The sequence below is a fragment of the Umbelopsis ramanniana genome, assembly GCF_025399195.1.
Source record: "Umbelopsis ramanniana AG unplaced genomic scaffold K450scaffold_21, whole genome shotgun sequence".
Classification (NCBI taxonomy): domain Eukaryota; kingdom Fungi; phylum Mucoromycota; class Umbelopsidomycetes; order Umbelopsidales; family Umbelopsidaceae; genus Umbelopsis; species Umbelopsis ramanniana.
This window is the reverse complement of record NW_026252107.1, coordinates 11,563-27,755: the sequence shown is the minus strand read 5'-3', so window position 1 is coordinate 27,755 and position 16,193 is coordinate 11,563. Positions and strand designations below refer to the sequence as shown.

General features: G+C 41.6%; 8 protein-coding genes and 1 non-coding gene across 9 annotated transcripts; 6 read left to right on the top strand and 3 right to left on the bottom strand.

The window, feature by feature from the left end:
- Nucleotides 1-625: 625 nt before the first annotated feature.
- Nucleotides 626-3,928, top strand: K450DRAFT_236866 (uncharacterized protein). Its single transcript, XM_051588325.1, has 11 exons — nucleotides 626-747; nucleotides 823-929; nucleotides 1,010-1,364; nucleotides 1,431-1,629; nucleotides 1,692-1,907; nucleotides 1,976-2,100; nucleotides 2,168-2,371; nucleotides 2,435-2,711; nucleotides 2,779-3,190; nucleotides 3,262-3,597; nucleotides 3,665-3,928. The coding sequence occupies exons 1-11, from the start codon at nucleotides 729-731 to the stop codon at nucleotides 3,788-3,790; spliced, it is 2,376 nt and encodes a 791-aa protein (XP_051445404.1). The 5' UTR covers nucleotides 626-728; the 3' UTR covers nucleotides 3,791-3,928.
- An 89-nt stretch (nucleotides 3,929-4,017) lies between these two features.
- On the top strand, nucleotides 4,018-5,454 carry K450DRAFT_236863 (uncharacterized protein). The gene is made up of 4 exons (XM_051588324.1): nucleotides 4,018-4,313; nucleotides 4,375-4,550; nucleotides 4,641-5,038; nucleotides 5,102-5,454. Exons 1-4 carry the CDS (start codon nucleotides 4,062-4,064, stop codon nucleotides 5,239-5,241), a joined length of 966 nt encoding a protein of 321 aa, XP_051445403.1. The 5' UTR covers nucleotides 4,018-4,061; the 3' UTR covers nucleotides 5,242-5,454.
- Nucleotide 5,455: 1 nt separating this feature from the next.
- K450DRAFT_236853 (uncharacterized protein) lies at nucleotides 5,456-8,556 on the top strand. Its single transcript, XM_051588323.1, has 17 exons — nucleotides 5,456-5,592; nucleotides 5,770-6,130; nucleotides 6,195-6,285; nucleotides 6,362-6,522; nucleotides 6,584-6,673; nucleotides 6,732-6,804; nucleotides 6,864-6,969; nucleotides 7,030-7,166; nucleotides 7,246-7,311; nucleotides 7,381-7,435; nucleotides 7,501-7,561; nucleotides 7,630-7,754; nucleotides 7,817-7,901; nucleotides 7,964-8,011; nucleotides 8,081-8,115; nucleotides 8,192-8,255; nucleotides 8,320-8,556. The coding sequence occupies exons 2-17, from the start codon at nucleotides 5,949-5,951 to the stop codon at nucleotides 8,420-8,422; spliced, it is 1,482 nt and encodes a 493-aa protein (XP_051445402.1). The 5' UTR covers nucleotides 5,456-5,592; nucleotides 5,770-5,948; the 3' UTR covers nucleotides 8,423-8,556.
- On the top strand, nucleotides 8,056-8,667 carry K450DRAFT_236849 (uncharacterized protein). The gene has a single exon (XM_051588322.1). The coding sequence runs from the start codon at nucleotides 8,422-8,424 to the stop codon at nucleotides 8,641-8,643; it is 222 nt and encodes a 73-aa protein (XP_051445401.1). The 5' UTR covers nucleotides 8,056-8,421; the 3' UTR covers nucleotides 8,644-8,667.
- A 292-nt stretch (nucleotides 8,668-8,959) lies between these two features.
- K450DRAFT_t46 lies at nucleotides 8,960-9,032 on the bottom strand. Its single transcript has one exon. It is a non-coding gene; the product is annotated as a tRNA-Arg (tRNA).
- Nucleotides 9,033-10,808: 1,776 nt separating this feature from the next.
- K450DRAFT_236842 (uncharacterized protein) lies at nucleotides 10,809-13,083 on the top strand. Its single transcript, XM_051588321.1, has 7 exons — nucleotides 10,809-10,851; nucleotides 11,243-11,512; nucleotides 11,582-11,865; nucleotides 11,924-12,220; nucleotides 12,292-12,556; nucleotides 12,625-12,728; nucleotides 12,804-13,083. The coding sequence occupies exons 1-7, from the start codon at nucleotides 10,824-10,826 to the stop codon at nucleotides 12,933-12,935; spliced, it is 1,380 nt and encodes a 459-aa protein (XP_051445400.1). The 5' UTR covers nucleotides 10,809-10,823; the 3' UTR covers nucleotides 12,936-13,083.
- On the bottom strand, nucleotides 12,970-15,190 carry K450DRAFT_236837 (uncharacterized protein). The gene is made up of 11 exons (XM_051588320.1): nucleotides 15,159-15,190; nucleotides 15,032-15,057; nucleotides 14,689-14,961; nucleotides 14,361-14,623; nucleotides 14,225-14,297; nucleotides 14,087-14,161; nucleotides 13,819-14,024; nucleotides 13,699-13,757; nucleotides 13,543-13,633; nucleotides 13,325-13,479; nucleotides 12,970-13,250 (listed from the first exon to the last, which is right to left on the bottom strand). Exons 3-11 carry the CDS (start codon nucleotides 14,732-14,734, stop codon nucleotides 13,190-13,192), a joined length of 1,029 nt encoding a protein of 342 aa, XP_051445399.1. The 5' UTR covers nucleotides 14,735-14,961; nucleotides 15,032-15,057; nucleotides 15,159-15,190; the 3' UTR covers nucleotides 12,970-13,189.
- Nucleotides 15,053-15,975, top strand: K450DRAFT_236834 (uncharacterized protein). Its single transcript, XM_051588319.1, has 2 exons — nucleotides 15,053-15,505; nucleotides 15,567-15,975. The coding sequence occupies exons 1-2, from the start codon at nucleotides 15,218-15,220 to the stop codon at nucleotides 15,684-15,686; spliced, it is 408 nt and encodes a 135-aa protein (XP_051445397.1). The 5' UTR covers nucleotides 15,053-15,217; the 3' UTR covers nucleotides 15,687-15,975.
- Nucleotides 15,518-15,975, bottom strand: K450DRAFT_236833 (uncharacterized protein). The gene has a single exon (XM_051588318.1). It carries the CDS (start codon nucleotides 15,879-15,881, stop codon nucleotides 15,690-15,692), a length of 192 nt encoding a protein of 63 aa, XP_051445398.1. The 5' UTR covers nucleotides 15,882-15,975; the 3' UTR covers nucleotides 15,518-15,689.
- Nucleotides 15,976-16,193: the final 218 nt, after the last annotated feature.

Sequence of the window (16,193 nt, the reverse complement as noted above, 5' to 3'; positions counted from 1 at the left end):
CGCGTTCAATTTGCAGGTACCAGACACTGATCATTATTTGGTTGATTGTAAGTTAAAAGCACCTCCTGCCTTATCTTTATACAGCACTTCATTTTATTTACTGACTATATTGCTCTCTACTACAGGTCATAGCTGTGTTTGTTGCATGCGTAAGTATTTTGTCAATAGGTCCGTGCTATATTACCATTGGTAGTACCATCTCACCTTTGTTTTTTGTTTAGATTGAGATTGCAGTAAAGGCATTGAATCAAACAAAGACACCCACAGCAGCATTACTTTTGTAACACATGCCACCACGTACACATTAATAATAATCGTTAAACCCTTAGAGTGACGGTTTTGTTTGATGACTCAGCTATGACTGTAGAGACGGGCCTGAAGGCTAAGAAAACGCGTTGTTTAGAACGCGTCTCATAACAATGAATGAAATGAAGTCTATTTCTTTCATGGATTTTCATCTAGAGCCCATAGTTCTAGATCTGAATACTCAGATTGTTGTTAGTGTGCCCCGAGTTTTGCTAAGCTTCCTCTCCCTGGCCAGAAACTCAGTGGCGGTGTGGATCTGGGTTACGAATTCTTGACGCTTTTTTTTTTTAACAAAATTTCGCGACGCGTCTTAATCCTTCACGTTTTTGTCTTTTTATATTTCCCCTTTCTCAAAGCAACCTATCTTGTCTGGCCACAAGACTCAACTTATATTCACAACCTAGCATTTTGAAAAAGGACTCATGTTTGTAGTTAAAAGAGGCAAGTCAAAAACCAGATTCCTTGTTAAAAGCTAATGGCCTTCGTGCTTACCGTACCTATTTTGAAACATTACAGACGGTAGAACTGAAAAAGTTCACTTCGACAAGATTTCTTCAAGAATCTCAAGATTGGCCTCTGGTCTTGACGAAAGATACGTCGACCCTGCAAAAATTGCTCAAAAGGTAAGTGTAGTGATTACTCATCCACCTCATGGCGCGTCTCTGACCATAACTGACTGTTCTTTGGTGGTGACTTTGTTTAGGTCGTCACTGGCATGTATCAAGGCATCACAACTATAGAACTCGATAACTTGACAGCTGAGACAGCAGCTTACTTGACCACAACACATCCTGACTATGCTATTCTGGCTGCTCGCATTGCCGTCTCCAACCTTCACAAGGAGACCGATGAAGACTTTAGTACTGTAGTTGAAAAGCTCTACAATTACATTCACCCTATCCAAAATTGCCAAGTTCCTTTGGTTTCAAAGGATATGTATGACGTTACCATGGCTAACGCGGAGAGAATCAACAAGGCTATTGATTATGAGCGTGACTACGACTACAATTTTTTCGGTTTCAAGACATTGGAAAAAAGCTACCTCATGCGCTGCAACAGTGAGCCTTTTTCCATACCCTCTTGATTTACATCTAGATCGTCATCATAACACACTTAACTTTCAGGCAAGGTTGTCGAACGGCCACAACATTTGCTTATGCGCGTTGCGTTAGGTATTCACGGTAGCAATATTGATGCTGCCATAGAGACCTACGACCTCATGTCCAAGCGTTACTTCACTCACGCAACTCCCACTATGTTCAACGCTGGTACCCCCAAACCACAAATGTCCAGTTGTTTCCTTGTTCAGATGAAGGACGATAGGTAAACTTCAATTACCATGACTCTTTGATTCACATCATCCTGTTACTTATTTCATGTTATAGCATTGAAGGCATTTACGATACTCTGACCACGTGTGCTCGCATCTCCAAATCATCTGGTGGAGTTGGTGTCAGTTTCCAAAAGATTCGTGCTTCTGGCTCTTACATCGCTGGTACCAATGGTACTTCCAACGGAATCGTCCCTATGCTTCGCGTATTCAATGATACCGCACGTTTCGTCAATCAAGGAGGTGGCAAACGCAACGGCAGTTTTGCAATGTAAGATAAATTTTCTCAGAGTGAATGGAGCTGTGGTGAAGTTGATGGAGGCTAACATTTCATCAAAGGTACACTGAGCCTTGGCACTCTGACATTTTTGATTTCCTTGATTTGCGCAAAAATTCTGGCAAAGAAGAACTTCGTGCCAGAGATTTGTTCCTTGGCTTGTGGATTCCTGACTTGTTCATGAAGAGTACGTGATGCGCGATATGGCTGGTTAGAAGCATCCCACACTTACTTATAGAACTTTTATATTGCAGGAGTCAAAGCGAACGAGGATTGGTCACTATTCTGTCCAAATGAAGCTGTAGGATTGTGTGATACCTATGGCAAGGAGTTTGAAGAACTCTATGAAAAATACGAGCGTCAAGGTAAAGCTAGAAAGGTAATTCCTGCTCAAAAGCTTTGGTTCTCCATCTTGGACGCTCAAATTGAAACTGGTATGCCCTACATTCTCTACAAAGGTAAGTAGTGATATTAGTACACATCAAGTGGCTGTCGTTCGAATATTCATCATCTATTTTAAGATGCTTGCAATGAAAAATCCAATCAGAAAAATCTCGGCACCATCACCAGTTCAAATCTGTGCACTGAAATTATCGAGTACACTGCCCCTGATGAAGTTGCTGTCTGCAATTTGGCCTCGCTTGCCCTTCCCAAGTTTGTCAATCTAGAAACAAAGACCTTTGATTTTGAAACGCTACACTCCATTGCTAAGGTTGTTGCCAAGAACTTGAACAAAGTCATCGATGCCAACTATTACCCTGTTCCTGAAGCTAGAAACAGCAATATGCGCCACAGACCGTAAGTACAAAATAGCCTATAGTGCGTTCCACGTTTTTTCATAATGTAACCAATCATTTTCTCTCAGTGTTGGTCTTGGTGTCCAAGGTCTTGCCGATGCCTTCCTCCTGCTCCGTTACCCTTTCGACTCGCCCGAAGCTAAGCAGTTGAACAAAGATATTTTCGAGACAATTTATCACGCTGCCTTGGAGTCTTCCTGTGAGATCGCTGCTGTAGATGGACCATACCAAACTTATCAAGGTTCTCCCGTCAGCCAAGGTATCCTGCAGCCTGACATGTGGGGAGTCAAGCCTTCTGATCGCTGGGACTGGGACACCTTGAGACAAAATATTGCTAAGCACGGTGTCCGCAACTCCTTGTTGGTAGCACCTATGCCCACTGCCAGCACCAGTCAGATTTTGGGTAACAATGAATGCTTCGAGCCCTATACAAGCAATATTTACACTCGTCGTGTCATGAGTGGTGAATTCCAAGTTGTTGTAAGTACATTGATTATGATATACCTGAGCTTGATCATCGTGCCTATTGATTGACACTCATCGGTTTGCAGAACCAACATTTGCTGAAGGACTTGATTGAGAGAGGCCTCTGGAACGACAACATCAAAAACATGATCATTGCTCACAACGGCAGCGTTCAACAAGTACCCGATATCCCAGAGGATCTCAAGAAGCTATACAAAACCGTCTGGGAATTGTCACAGAGAGTTATCATTGACATGGCAGCCGACCGTGGTGCTTTTGTTGACCAATCTCAGTCCCTCAACCTATTCATAGCCGAACCTACCAATGGTAAATTGACATCCATGCATTTCTACTCTTGGCAAAAGGGTCTCAAGACCGGCATGTATTATCTTCGATCCCGACCTGCTGTAGATGCTATTAAGGTAAGAAACGCATAAGGGTCAATAGTAGTAATGAGTATGTTGTTAACGAATTCTGTCACATAACTAGTTCACTGTTGATCAAAACGCGCTCAAAAACCTTAACGTTGCCGAGCGAAAGACGAATGAAGAAAACTTGGCCGCTATGCAATGCTCACTGGACAACCGAGAAGCTTGCATGAGCTGCAGCGGATAAATTGTCTTCACACCAATTATTCACTATTTCTTCATCATTTTGTATTTGAATTAACCTATCCTTATCAGCATTTCTTCTCACTAGTTCTTCCCTTTGTGAAATATAAACTACATAAAAATCCATTGATTCGTAACCTGCTCAGTGATTGGCTTAGTGATTAATGGAAAACTGGCAGGGAACCAGATCCAGTCCATGAATTTTTCTTGATGTTGAGTTTTCAAAGTCACCACTTTCCAAACGCACCTCGACCCTCCACAGGTATGCAGGTGGAATGAGTTTTCGCAATCCATCACCACCTTTAGATTACGAATGTGAAACGACTTCGCAACCGAATGCTACTGTTGCGCCTATCATTCTTAGGCTTGTTGAGAATGTGATCGGTGACAATATGGACGGCTTACAGCTGGATTCGATCGAAGACACTCCTCTTGAGCGTACCCTTTGTGCAGCTTGGGATCTCGCTAGTATTGATGAATATGCAGCAGCAATGCTGGAAAACAATATACAGGTTATTGCTCTCAAGGTTGGTAAAACAGGTTATCTCAGCAGTTATCATACAACCTCTGCTAACTTGAGACGGGCAGATATGTACCTCGACAAAGCGACCCAGGACACGAGAGCTGACGGTTGGGACACTTGCAAACATTGCTTGCCATCATGACACCGGAGCCGTTTTGTTAGAACAGGAAGATATTTTCCTTCTCATCAGCTCCATACTCTGGAATGAGAATGATGCTAGGGTATTACATGAAGCTACACGGTAAGCACCTACTGCTATCAACCAACACTTCTGACGTTTGAAACAAACAACATGCTAACCTTAGCAAACCAATTGGGTCATCGCAAAAAGTCTATTGGAAGGATTTCTTGTGTTTACTATCAACATGGCAGAACAGTCAGTAATAGACAGCCCACACCTTACTCGATTCCTGGCTACTGCTGCTGACAGACCGTCAGTCATCTCGAGGTACATGGTTATTGTCATGAACACTCTTAATACAGAACTTCTCGTCAGATCGCTTCAAGTTATTAGGCACATGATTGTATACATGCAAGCTACGGATTTGCTCTATTCGTCGCCAGAACTGAAATCGGATGCCTTAAAACTAGTTACTTGGGCGACAGAGCGATTAGAAGAAGAGGGAAGAGGCATTGGTATTGGCGGTTTCAATAAGACTGTGGCAAAAAACTTAATGCACGTCGTTTGGGCCATTGGTGCCTACAAGATTGTGGAAAGTAGCGAATATGGTAAGTGTGATTGTTTGTATGAATGATGCAATGTGGGAAACCCTTAAACTCATTCGTGTGTAGATCATGTATTGGCTACGTCTTTAGCTCAATCAATGAAGCGGATACAGTCCTATATAGACGAAGAATACGATATAACACAAGAGGATGAAGCCATCCAGGATTTGGCTAAGCTTTTGACAGAATCTCTCCATATAGAATAATAGAATAACCAAATGTTCATCCAGCCCATTTTAACGGCTCTACATTATTCACTGACTTATTTTGGATGGTGTATGAAGGAGTATTCGAAGACGGCTTCAATAATAGCGCGAAATGCAGGCCAAAGTGGAAACCGTTTTTGTGTGGCTCAGTGGAGATTGAAGTTCGCAGTCATTTGCCCTCGAGACTGAGGCAGCAAGGTCACACCTTTTGTTCTTTGCAGTCCAACTACAATACATCGCTAAATCATAACTAAATGACTACGGCTGCTCTCTCTTATGAGCAATTGCTACTGCAAAGGTTAGAAGAACGTAACAGTCGAGAGCATGCATATACCGTATTCGTACAAAGCAGTAAGTTGCTTCACATTCTCCCGATCCGATAGTGAATGGCAGTCGGCGTCAAGCTCGAGGACTCCATACCATTGGTATTGCGTCAATGACCAATAGTCTTTACCATGTCGCGGAACCAGACCATGAACGCATTTCAGTAGCTATTCTTTCACTGATAATAATTCACTCCGCTTGTAGACCAACAGTTGCTTGGAAACCTGAAAGCCCTGCAGAAACAGGTGGCAGAGCTTCAAAAAGCAAAAGACCATCTCTCGTCTAGAAATTCTTTGTTAGAGGAGGAGCGAAATAGTCTTAATCAACATGGGTAAGCGACTGGCTTGCTTGTTGATCTCGCACAATATCATGCCTGACTTGAAATGTCTCGGTTTAGGTCGCCTGATATGCAACAAAAAACATTACAGCTGAAAGAGGAGCTCCAGCGATTGAAAGCTGAACAAACAGAAATGTATAAAACGCAGGGCCAAAATGCCCAACGGCTCGTCGATATGAACGACAAGTTGCGTTCCTACGAAGAATCTGACAAAGAATCGAAAGCCAAGTAAGCCATGTTCGATATAAAATATGCGACTTGACATATATTGACAATCCATCATTTATGTCAGACAAATTGAAATGGAAGCAAAGATTAAACAACTTTTAACGAAGCTGGAGCAGCAGACGCATTTATTGAAAGAGAAGGACGTTGCCATTCAGGTATGATTTATGATCAGCTGTGAATTGGGACCATTCATGACATGCGATAACTAATGAATGTAAATTTTCTATATAGGTACTACAAGATGAACTTTCAACTCTCCAATTGGAATTCTCTACCACTGAGGAGAAGAATAAGCGACTTGAAAAGGAAAATGGTGATTTGGTACAAAGATGGCTCAAAAAAATGAATGAAGAGGCTGAGAAGATGAATGAGGCGACCATGTTTTACGAGAGGTGAGAGCTTTTGGACGAGTCGTAATTTCATACATTTGATCTTACAACTAAATTCCTATAGTCTTGCTGAGCAAGCAAAGAATAATGAAAACACCAAATCATCAAGGCGGTGGACTTTCCGTTCTAAGTCTTCAGATGACGATGTTGATAGGTAAGGTAGATCAATTGATGCCAACCATCTCGGGATGTAAGCTGACGTATTTGAATAGACTGAAAAACATACAAGATGTCCCTCTGCGAATATCAATGGTTACTTTACCATCTGCGCCATTACAAACCCAAGTATGTAACACATCGATAGATAGCCTCCACATCTGGCCTCGAACTAACTTTTTCATTAGACAATCAATGATGGGGAGATACATTGTATTAACTGTTCGCCGGCGGGAAATATGTATGCCATCGGTGGCAGCGATAAGAAAGTCCGTGTTTATAATTCAAGGCAATGTAGGTCTCACATCCTTTTGCTAATCTGATGATACGCAAAAATACTGACATTCACGGAAGACAACCTTACGCATACACTGTCTGGGTCACTACAAACTTTGACCTCGGTTGATTTCAATGAGTCTGAGGAGTTTCTTCTCGGCTCATGTATGGATAATTCCACTCGAATATGGGATCTTGCATCATCAAGAATAAGGGTAAATTTTCAAATCTTCTTCTGTATTGTATTTTCCTATCGATTTTATTATCTCATCTCAGAAACTATTATATCCATAGCACACGTTGACCGGACACATTGGAAAAGTCTGTTCAGCAGAGTTCACAGCCGATACAAACAGAGTGGTATGGCCGTCTTCAACATTCACTAATCAGCGAGAGTTTTTGACTAAAGTTTTTGGCAATTCTTTCTAGATTTCTGGCAGTCAGGATAGGACGTTGAAAGTGTGGGATCTTCATAAAGGCTATTGTAAGTACATTCATAAAAATTGGATCCCTAGATATTGTCACTGCTATTGACCGAACTGCATACAGGTACACGAACGATATTTACCTTTTCTAGCTGTAACGATGTCTGTCTAATCGATCGTGAAGGGTAAACTTTGTGACAATATTAGCCCCGGCAATCTCTACCAGTCATTTTCTAAACGATTTGCTTCACAGATCCACAATAGCTAGTGGCCATCTGGACAATAATGTTAGATTGTGGGATACCCGTACCGGAAACGGAATTAAGGAGCTCACCGGCCTTCATACTGGGCAAGTAACGTCTGTCTCGGTGTCTCCAGGTATGTGCAAATGTATACCGCGAACGAAAGATGAAAGGAAAGGTAGTAACAATGAAATGCAGATGGCTCCAAGTTATTGACCAATTCACGAGATAATACCCTACACTTTGTCGATTTAAGGATGTACAAAGTGATCCGTACATTTCAGTAAGTCAAACTGAACCAAATGCAAATGATTCTTACATCTAATCTTTTTTAATTTGTTATAGAGATGAATCTTATCGAAATGGCTTAAATTGGTCAAGGGCGTGCTTCAGGTAAAGCATAACGCTATTTTCAGCTTTGACATTCACATAACAATCTTCTCTAATGCATTGATACGCTAGCCCTGATGGTCATTACGCTGCAGCGGGATCCGCAAGTATGTAATCGTGATTTGGAGCTTTGTTTACAGAATAAGTTTTAACTCTTAGGACTATCGTCCTTTCATCTTATAGCTGGCAACATTCATTTTTGGAACACTATGACTGGCAAACACGAGGCGTCAGTCTCAGGGCATAAGTAAGGCCATCACAAAATGCATTACAATTTTCAAGAACTCCTATTTAACACCATCTCTCCATAGACAACCCATATGTGCAGTTGCTTGGAATCCCCTTGGCACACAGATGTTTAGTGCAGACCGCAACAAGAGCTATTGTATTTGGGACACATCCAGTCAACTTTAATGCCATACCCGTGTTCATTATGTAGCACACATGATAGTATGGGAGCACCAAAAATGTCAACCATACTATTGAGCTCTGACTTTTGTACATTTACAAATTTTTACTTTTCTTTTGGCTTTCGGTATTGCTATTTAAAGTACACTATGCAATATTGCTACCTATGTCTTCTATATCATCGGCATAACCAAAGCCTAGCAATCATATTAGAAGTAAAGAATTAAATTATGATGGAGTCCTGGACATGAAATATCGATCTGCAAGTAATAAATCAAGTGTTTTTATACATAAAGATGTCAACAGCATAATGAAATGAGGTAATGGTCAATTCAAAGACGCGGAGACGAATAGGATAACCTGAGGCTACTAGGACCATTTTATCTTTATTGCGAAAAAATTGAATGAACACACCGGCATACATTCCGTTTTCTAACTCATCAAAAGGTTAGTACTTACCAACACAAGTGTTATATACTTAAAAAATGTAAGGAGGTTTCATCGCGTGCCAAAAAATCTGAAATTAATATGACAAGCAAAAGGAACCGATGGCGAGATTCGAACTCGCGACCTTCAGTTTAGGAAACTGACGCTCTATCCACTGCGCTACAACGGCGTAAATTTGCCGGAATGAGATTCCCTTTGTCATGAAGCTTTACATGTTTCTGATTTATTAATTCACATTTTTGAAATGATTATGCATGTCAATACTAACATTTTCTTGTGTTGTTCGCTTTTTTGTTATACTGAGTAAACTATTGACTTTCAAAATTTTTGGTTCATATGGCGGATTTTGAGTTTGAGACGTAAGTGCGCATTTAAACTTTAACTCAGACTGGCTCTGGAAAAAGCCTCATTTTCTAACGTCTCATTCATTGTTTTGTGCCAAAATATTGTTTCAGACGCATGCATACGACATGCGAAAATTCTATTGTATCCATTTGCTGTTTTGTCACTAGACCAAATGCGAATAGCACTCGTTGTTAGTATTATAATCAGTCTCCAAGCTTGATTTTGATTTGATGATATGTCTCAGGCAATTTCTGGCAAGGGAACGCTATGTGCCTCTAACCCAAATGAGGCTCATTTCTCGCTCTCTTCTGTTACAATCATTTCTTCTATTTTTGAGTGAACACTGTAAGAGAGAGTGGATAAATAGCTGCATTTCCTCTTATCTGCTCTTAATGGGTAAGGGCTGCATCACATTATTGGGTCTTCATTAATGAAAAATCAAAACTAAAGCTTGCAGCTAAATTATAATAATGCAAATCTGAGAGAGTAATGCACTAATAAGCCAATATTATGATAATGCTCACATGATGTGAGGTGCCATAAGCTTTGCTTTTGCCCCTCATCATGGTTCCTCTACTTTCCTCCAACACCTTCAGAAAATACATCCCATTACTCTTAACATGTGTGGTCAACTTGAGCATCAATGTCTAGTCACCTGAACGTGGCTCAGAATCAATTTGCCTTACTCACATATCAGACGAGGAGCATTTTTGATACCTTTGTTAAACCTCTCGAAGATTACCAGTACCATAATGCGTAGCATAATGACCGATGAGTAGAACACATAAAAACTTTAGAGATGTAGATGACAAAGCAAGCACTATCATGTTAAGTCACTTGCTTATTTGCTGCCAGTTCACCTTCTAATTAACCCCCTTCTCAATTGCAGTAGCGAAGAAAAATCAGCGATATGCAGCAGTTGAAGAATGACCAGAGCGATAAATTTTACACAGCAAAAAAAGCGGTGATACTATCCACTTATTGACAAGTGCGAAGATTATCTTCTACTTCAAAAGTAGCTATACTGTGATACTTCGCCGTGCTGAGCCCATATTGAGCACCAACGGTATAGGCATTTATTCTTCATATGTACAGCTCTACTCAAACCGTTTGACGGTTTAATCTAGATGTAAATGTAGAGAAAGCACTTTTTGATAATAGAACATATTTCAATCTTATTTTTGAAAGAAGGGAGTGAGTTAAACATTAACTATGCCTAGGGCGAGGCTAAACGTGCTACATTTATCGCTGATACAGACCAGCAGATACTTCAAAGTTCAAAATGATATCCATAAATCTAATTGATACTCTCATGAGTTATGACTTCAAGTTAACGGTGGGAGTTTCCATGGTGTTCAAAAAAAAAAAGACCCTTGGACATGAACAATTTGTTGCAGCACAGAGGATATGGCTCGTAATTGTCGGGTCACGTGCTCAACACAAAAAGTGTGTTTTTTGGCTACAGTGTCAAAGATTTAACAGTCGCTACATCACCTTTACCTGATACACGCAATGTCCTGGCAGGCGCAAGGTATGAATTGGCATGGACTATGTATAAAGTACATCAGTAGTTGAACTTACGTGTTTCATCGATTTAGAACGAAGCGCAGCCGACATGGCATCCTCTTTCTTAAATTCTGTTGGCCAGCAGCTGTCGCACCCCAGTGGTGATCCTTACTACCAAGATAATGGAGGTTAGTTTCACACCACATGGAAGCCTGTAATCTAATTAGCTACAGTGATCAGAACCAGAATGGCGCTTTTGATCTTAGCACGATTGATTTAAAAGTGATCTAGACTGATTACTGCTTCCAATCTCAAATGATTTGAAAATATTTACTAACCCCGTTTTTCTAATGTGATCCTCTCTTCCCACAGGTTATGGAGCCAACGTGGACTATTATGGAGGACACGGCGAACGAGATGGATCCAGATCCGAGAGAGGCTCTGAGCGACACTATGATCGACCCAGAGACAGAGATAGAGACAGGGACAGAGACAGAGATCGCAGATCACGCAGAGACCGCTCCAGAGACAGAAGAGACAGAGATCGAGGAGGCAGAGACAGAGATAGAGATAGACATCGACACAGTCGACGTGGCAGTCGTGACCGAGAAAGAGAAAGAGATGATTACAGACGGTCAAGCAGAAGAAGCCGAAGTCCACGTCAGAGCAGCCGACACAGTCGTAGTGGTGGAGACAGCACAGTTGTTCCTTTGCATCTGAGACCAAGAAAACTCGACAACTGGGATCGTCCCCCGGAAGGTATGGAGGGCATGACAGCTGAACAGGTGAAGCAAGCAGGTAAGCTTTAGCGCAGTAGACCTTCTGTCACAATAGAACGTCTCTTAACCTTTTATATGTAAACAACAGGTCTCTTTGTACTTCCTGCTCAAATGGGTGGCCGTATGGGTACTGGAGTTGATCCTGGCCGTGCAGCTGTCATTGGAGCTGCTGAAAGTGCCAACCCCGTTGCTGTCAATGCGACAATGGCACGCCAATCTCGACGACTTTATGTTGGGCAAATTCCATATAACATCAATGAAGAAGCTATTGGAGAATTCTTTAACAGTACCATGATGCAGATGAGCCTTGCAACATCAGCGCCAGTCCTTTCCGTACAAGTCAATCACGATAAAAACTACGCTTTTGTTGAGGTAAGCAAAAATGAAATACGTGTTCCTTTTAAAACTTGCTTTTAACCACTACCCACAGTTTCACCACCCTGACCAAGCCACTGCAGCATTGGCTTTTGATGGCATATCTTTCCAAGGTCAAGCATTGAAGATTCGACGACCAAAAGATTACCAGCCAGCCTTTGGTTACAATGAAGCACCAGCTGTTCATGTTCCTGGTCTTGTTTCTACAAATGTTCCTGATACACCTAACAAGATATATGTTGGAGGACTCCCTACCTATCTTAACGATGAGCAAGTGATGGAGCTTTTGAAGTCTTTTGGTGAACTTCGAGCTTTCAATTTGGTCAAGGATACACAAACTGGGCAATCAAAGGTACAGTATAAAGACTAGTGCTTGTTCTTGCTTCAGTGGATGCTAGTACTGACATTTGTGTCATGTGACAGGGTTTCGGTTTTTGCGAATACGTTGATCCCATCGTTACGGATTTGGCTTGCCAAGGTTTGAACAACATGGAACTTGGTGACCGAAAGCTCATCGTACAGCGTGCCAGTGTTGGGTCTAAGGGAATGCCCATGGACACAGTAATGCCGCTTTCTGCGCCATACACAGTTACTGCTACAGGTGTTACTGATCAAGAAGCCACAAAGGTTGTTCAATTGATGAATATGGTTACGCCTGAAGAACTTGAAGATCCTAGCGAATATCAAGGTATGAAAAAATATCAAATCGTTGCTATAGGTTAGGTTGGAGTTCATGTTTCTCACTCTTTTCTTTAGAAATTTGGGAGGATGTTCAAGATGAATGCTCCAAGTTTGGTGCTCTTGTTGATATGAAGATCCCACGTCCTCAAGAAGGCAACGTTGTCCCCGGCCTAGGCATGGTAAGTCCATGCTTCTTATAAACAAAACCTGGAAATCATTGTTCGTCTAATGCATTCATTGAAATTTCTTTGCAGATATTTATTCGTTATGACAACACGGACGACTCTCTAACCGCCCTGAAAGCACTTGCTGGGCGCAAGTTTGCAGATAGAACTGTACTGGCTTCTTTCTACGATGAATCAAAGTACGAAGCTGACGAGTTCTAAGCTCTCATATGTTTGAAATTACTCTATGTTGTGTTATCAAGAATCCCCAAAAACAAAATACATAAAATTGGTTCAGTCAAAAACGAATGAATGGTCTGTATTGACTGAATGAAACGGAGAACAAGGGAGGTTTAGCTGTTGGGAAAGCAATGATGAGGCGGTATGTCTGCTTCAATATTTTGGTAGTTTGGTTATTAAAAGATTGCGAAACTTTTGCGAAAAGTAAGGGAAAACTGTAGCTTGTTGGTCTAGAATTATGCTTTGAAGATCAGGCATGTGCCATCGTCGGATCCAGTTACAACAGTGTCTCCGTTGCTGTAATGAAGCAAGAACATAGCTGGTTAGTATCCATATCACATATATACATCAGAACGAGTAATTTTACATACTTTGAAATTGCAAAGTCCAAGACGGCATCTTGGTGGCCCATCCATTTCTTCAAGCACTCGCCACTTCTGGTATCCCATAGTCGTACACTTCTATCGGCAGAACATGTGACAAGGTTGACAGAGTTTGAAGCAAACTGTACCTTGATGACAGCATCCTGTATAGGAAAAGTTAGTCGCATGTAAATCCACTGGGCATCATATGCAGAACAGCTACTTACGTCGTGTTTCAGAGTGTGACGAACGCGGTGTGTCTGGATATCCCAGACGCTAACTTTACCGTCAACTGATCCCGTAGCAGCAAGAGGAAGACTAAGAAGCAAAATGGATGAGTATATGCTAATGATATATGCCGATAGTAATGTATCGAAGCTTACACATCACAAAAACTGACGGATTCGATAGAGTCCGAGTGATTTTCTAAAGAGGCAATGATCTAAACAGTTTACATTAGATTGCGGACGAATAACATCAAAGATTCCTCAAAGTCCACTTACATTTCCATTGTGTAGATTGAGAAGCTTAGCGGTTCCGTCCGCTGAACCGGTTAATGCCAAATTGCTATCCTTGTCTGTGGAGACACAGATGATGGGCTCGGAATGGAAGCGTCCATCTGCACCGGTCAGCTTAACATTTGCCGCTGCTGATTTGGGATCCCAGACGATGAATGTTGCATCTTCAGCAACCGTGACGATATGTTTGCCTAATTGTGTTCCAGTTAGTTGACGTTTCTGGACAGATCAACATAAAAATCACTATATTTACCGTCAGCAGTGAATTGACCAGCAGTAACTGGTGCAGCATGTCCATTGAAGATATTCATGAACTTTCCAGATGGCACTATCGTCAATTGGTTAATGGCGTACATTCGCCTGAATTCAATTATAGGTGTACTTCACTTACTGGCCCACATCCAGATCGTTGAATCAGTGGCTCCCGCCAACAATACATTTCCCTTAGGGTGCCAGTCCAGCCACTATTACTGAGGGTCAGTATCGAGCAATTATGTGGGATTCAATATGGGTGACTTAATACTTACAATGATCTCATCGGGGCCATCAACTTGAGTGCAAAGCTCTCCAGTATTTGTTTTCCATACACGAACTTTGCCGTCCATGCCTCCCGAAGCAACATATTCACCAGATACGCTGAAGGCAACACTGGAGACTGAGTCTGTATGACCTTCTAGAGTAACAAGCTTCTCTCCTGTATCAGCTCGCCAGATATGGCTCTTATCGTCGCCGCCACCACTAATGATGATGTCGTTTTCCTTTGGGTGCATTGCGACAGTATAAACAGGTTCTTATGAAAATGTCCACAACGTCAGCTGTCAAGTTTTGATGGTATAGAAAGCAGTAGATACATACCCTTGTGGTCAAAGAAGCCTTGGACGGAGTCATCAACGATTTCCATGACACTGTCATCGCCTTCTACCTCTCGGACGCCGTGGAAGCCGCCATATTCATCTTGGTCTGTCACATCGATTGGTCAGATTTTGAAAACAAGCATAGTTCTATAGCTGGTAATGCTTTATTACCTCCTTCTTCTTCGTCATCCATGTAATCTTCATTTTCTTCGTCATGTTCCTCTTCGGCGACTTCGCTTTCGACAAGGTATTCCTCATCAACGGCATCGTCGAACTCCTAAATTAAGCATGGTTAGCCCGAGTTCAAATCCTAATCACGCTTGTCCATTTGACTCGAAGTATACCTCTTCGTAGTGATCCTGCTCGCTTGCTGACATAAGTATGGAATGGGTTTGTACAGTAAGCAAGCCGCAGCTCAAAAAAAATCTGAACTTTTGAACATTATTGTGACTGTGGAAATAAGGCACGTACCGCTTTTTGCATGGTGGACTCAACCATCCTCGTTTTCCCATCGTAGGTTCTAGCAAGCGATGGAATCACCGCAAATCACTTTGTCGCCTATCGAGGAAGCACCTTCCTCTCCTCTTCTTTCAGAACCCACTAGGAAAAGGAAGAATAAAGACCGCCCTACGCATCGCCCTCAACTTTCTATACCACAGCCAATATATACCAGAAGAATGACGGTGCACATGCCGGAAACAGCGCCAGACTCAACCTACTTATGGGGATATGCTCTACTGGCTGGAACATTTACAACTTTTGTAGTTACGGTTTATGCTACGGTGGGGACTTATTTTGTGCCCTACACTGGAATTTGGGTTAGTTAGCAATTTATAAGCCGATGTCAGTGCCTGTTATCTAATAATTCACTATTCTTAGATACTTGACGCCATCAAGGACGATGACTACTATTGCCTTTTGATCCCAATTACATCCATAGTCAGTATATATTTTATTGTGTGGAATTGGATGGGGATGAAGTTCTTCCGGCATAACTGAACTTCAAGGCATTGAATTACAAACAAATCGATACCGCACACGACGTTTTGTCGTAATTTTTACACCCTGTAATTGTACTGTACAAAATAAATAACAATGAAGATAGACAAAAAGTATAACCAACTGTTCAGAAGGAAGGCAGTCATTTAAATAACAGCATGCTTTACGTCTCAGAAGAGATTTATCCATTGACATTCATCATTGTGTTAGCTATACAAGTGACTCGAGTAATGCTATAAATCGTTCGAGCGACTCTAGCGACTCAAAGTCACTGAGAAGGCAATTCGCCAGACTCAGCTGGGGAAAAAAAAAATTCGGGCCGATAATCTACATTCCCAGTAACGAGGAGGAGGATGAGTTGTCCCACTCCTATAGATCTAACAACTCCCAGACTAAGACTCATCGATCAGACTTATCCTTTCACTTAATAATTCTTATAAAACTTAAATGAAATCCGCTATCTGACATTTATCTGACAAGTGTAAGATCATAGCGCTCATGAACAAC

Coding starts and splice junctions, on each gene's coding strand:
- K450DRAFT_236863 (XM_051588324.1), top strand. CDS start 4,062: ATGAGTTTTCGCAATCCATCACCACCTTTAGATTACGAATGTGAAACG. Junction 4,314..4,374: donor TACAGGTTATTGCTCTCAAG/GTTGGTAAAACA, acceptor TGAGACGGGCAG/ATATGTACCTCGACAAAGCG. Junction 4,551..4,640: donor GTATTACATGAAGCTACACG/GTAAGCACCTAC, acceptor CATCGCAAAAAG/TCTATTGGAAGGATTTCTTG.
- K450DRAFT_236866 (XM_051588325.1), top strand. Junction 1,365..1,430: donor CTACCTCATGCGCTGCAACA/GTGAGCCTTTTT, acceptor CTTAACTTTCAG/GCAAGGTTGTCGAACGGCCA. Junction 2,372..2,434: donor GCCCTACATTCTCTACAAAG/GTAAGTAGTGAT, acceptor ATCTATTTTAAG/ATGCTTGCAATGAAAAATCC.
- K450DRAFT_236833 (XM_051588318.1), bottom strand. CDS start 15,881: ATGTCAATGGATAAATCTCTTCTGAGACGTAAAGCATGCTGTTATTTA.
- K450DRAFT_236834 (XM_051588319.1), top strand. CDS start 15,218: ATGGAATCACCGCAAATCACTTTGTCGCCTATCGAGGAAGCACCTTCC. Junction 15,506..15,566: donor TGCCCTACACTGGAATTTGG/GTTAGTTAGCAA, acceptor CACTATTCTTAG/ATACTTGACGCCATCAAGGA.
- K450DRAFT_236849 (XM_051588322.1), top strand. CDS start 8,422: ATGCCATACCCGTGTTCATTATGTAGCACACATGATAGTATGGGAGCA.
- K450DRAFT_236853 (XM_051588323.1), top strand. CDS start 5,949: ATGTCTCGGTTTAGGTCGCCTGATATGCAACAAAAAACATTACAGCTG. Junction 7,167..7,245: donor TTGCATCATCAAGAATAAGG/GTAAATTTTCAA, acceptor TTATATCCATAG/CACACGTTGACCGGACACAT. Junction 7,755..7,816: donor GTCTGTCTCGGTGTCTCCAG/GTATGTGCAAAT, acceptor AATGAAATGCAG/ATGGCTCCAAGTTATTGACC.
- K450DRAFT_236837 (XM_051588320.1), bottom strand. CDS start 14,734: ATGGAAATCGTTGATGACTCCGTCCAAGGCTTCTTTGACCACAAGG. Junction 14,624..14,688: donor AGGCTTCTTTGACCACAAGG/GTATGTATCTAC, acceptor CATTTTCATAAG/AACCTGTTTATACTGTCGCA. Junction 14,162..14,224: donor AACGATCTGGATGTGGGCCA/GTAAGTGAAGTA, acceptor AATTGACGATAG/TGCCATCTGGAAAGTTCATG.
- K450DRAFT_236842 (XM_051588321.1), top strand. CDS start 10,824: ATGGCATCCTCTTTCTTAAATTCTGTTG. Junction 11,513..11,581: donor TGAACAGGTGAAGCAAGCAG/GTAAGCTTTAGC, acceptor TGTAAACAACAG/GTCTCTTTGTACTTCCTGCT. Junction 12,557..12,624: donor AGATCCTAGCGAATATCAAG/GTATGAAAAAAT, acceptor TCTTTTCTTTAG/AAATTTGGGAGGATGTTCAA.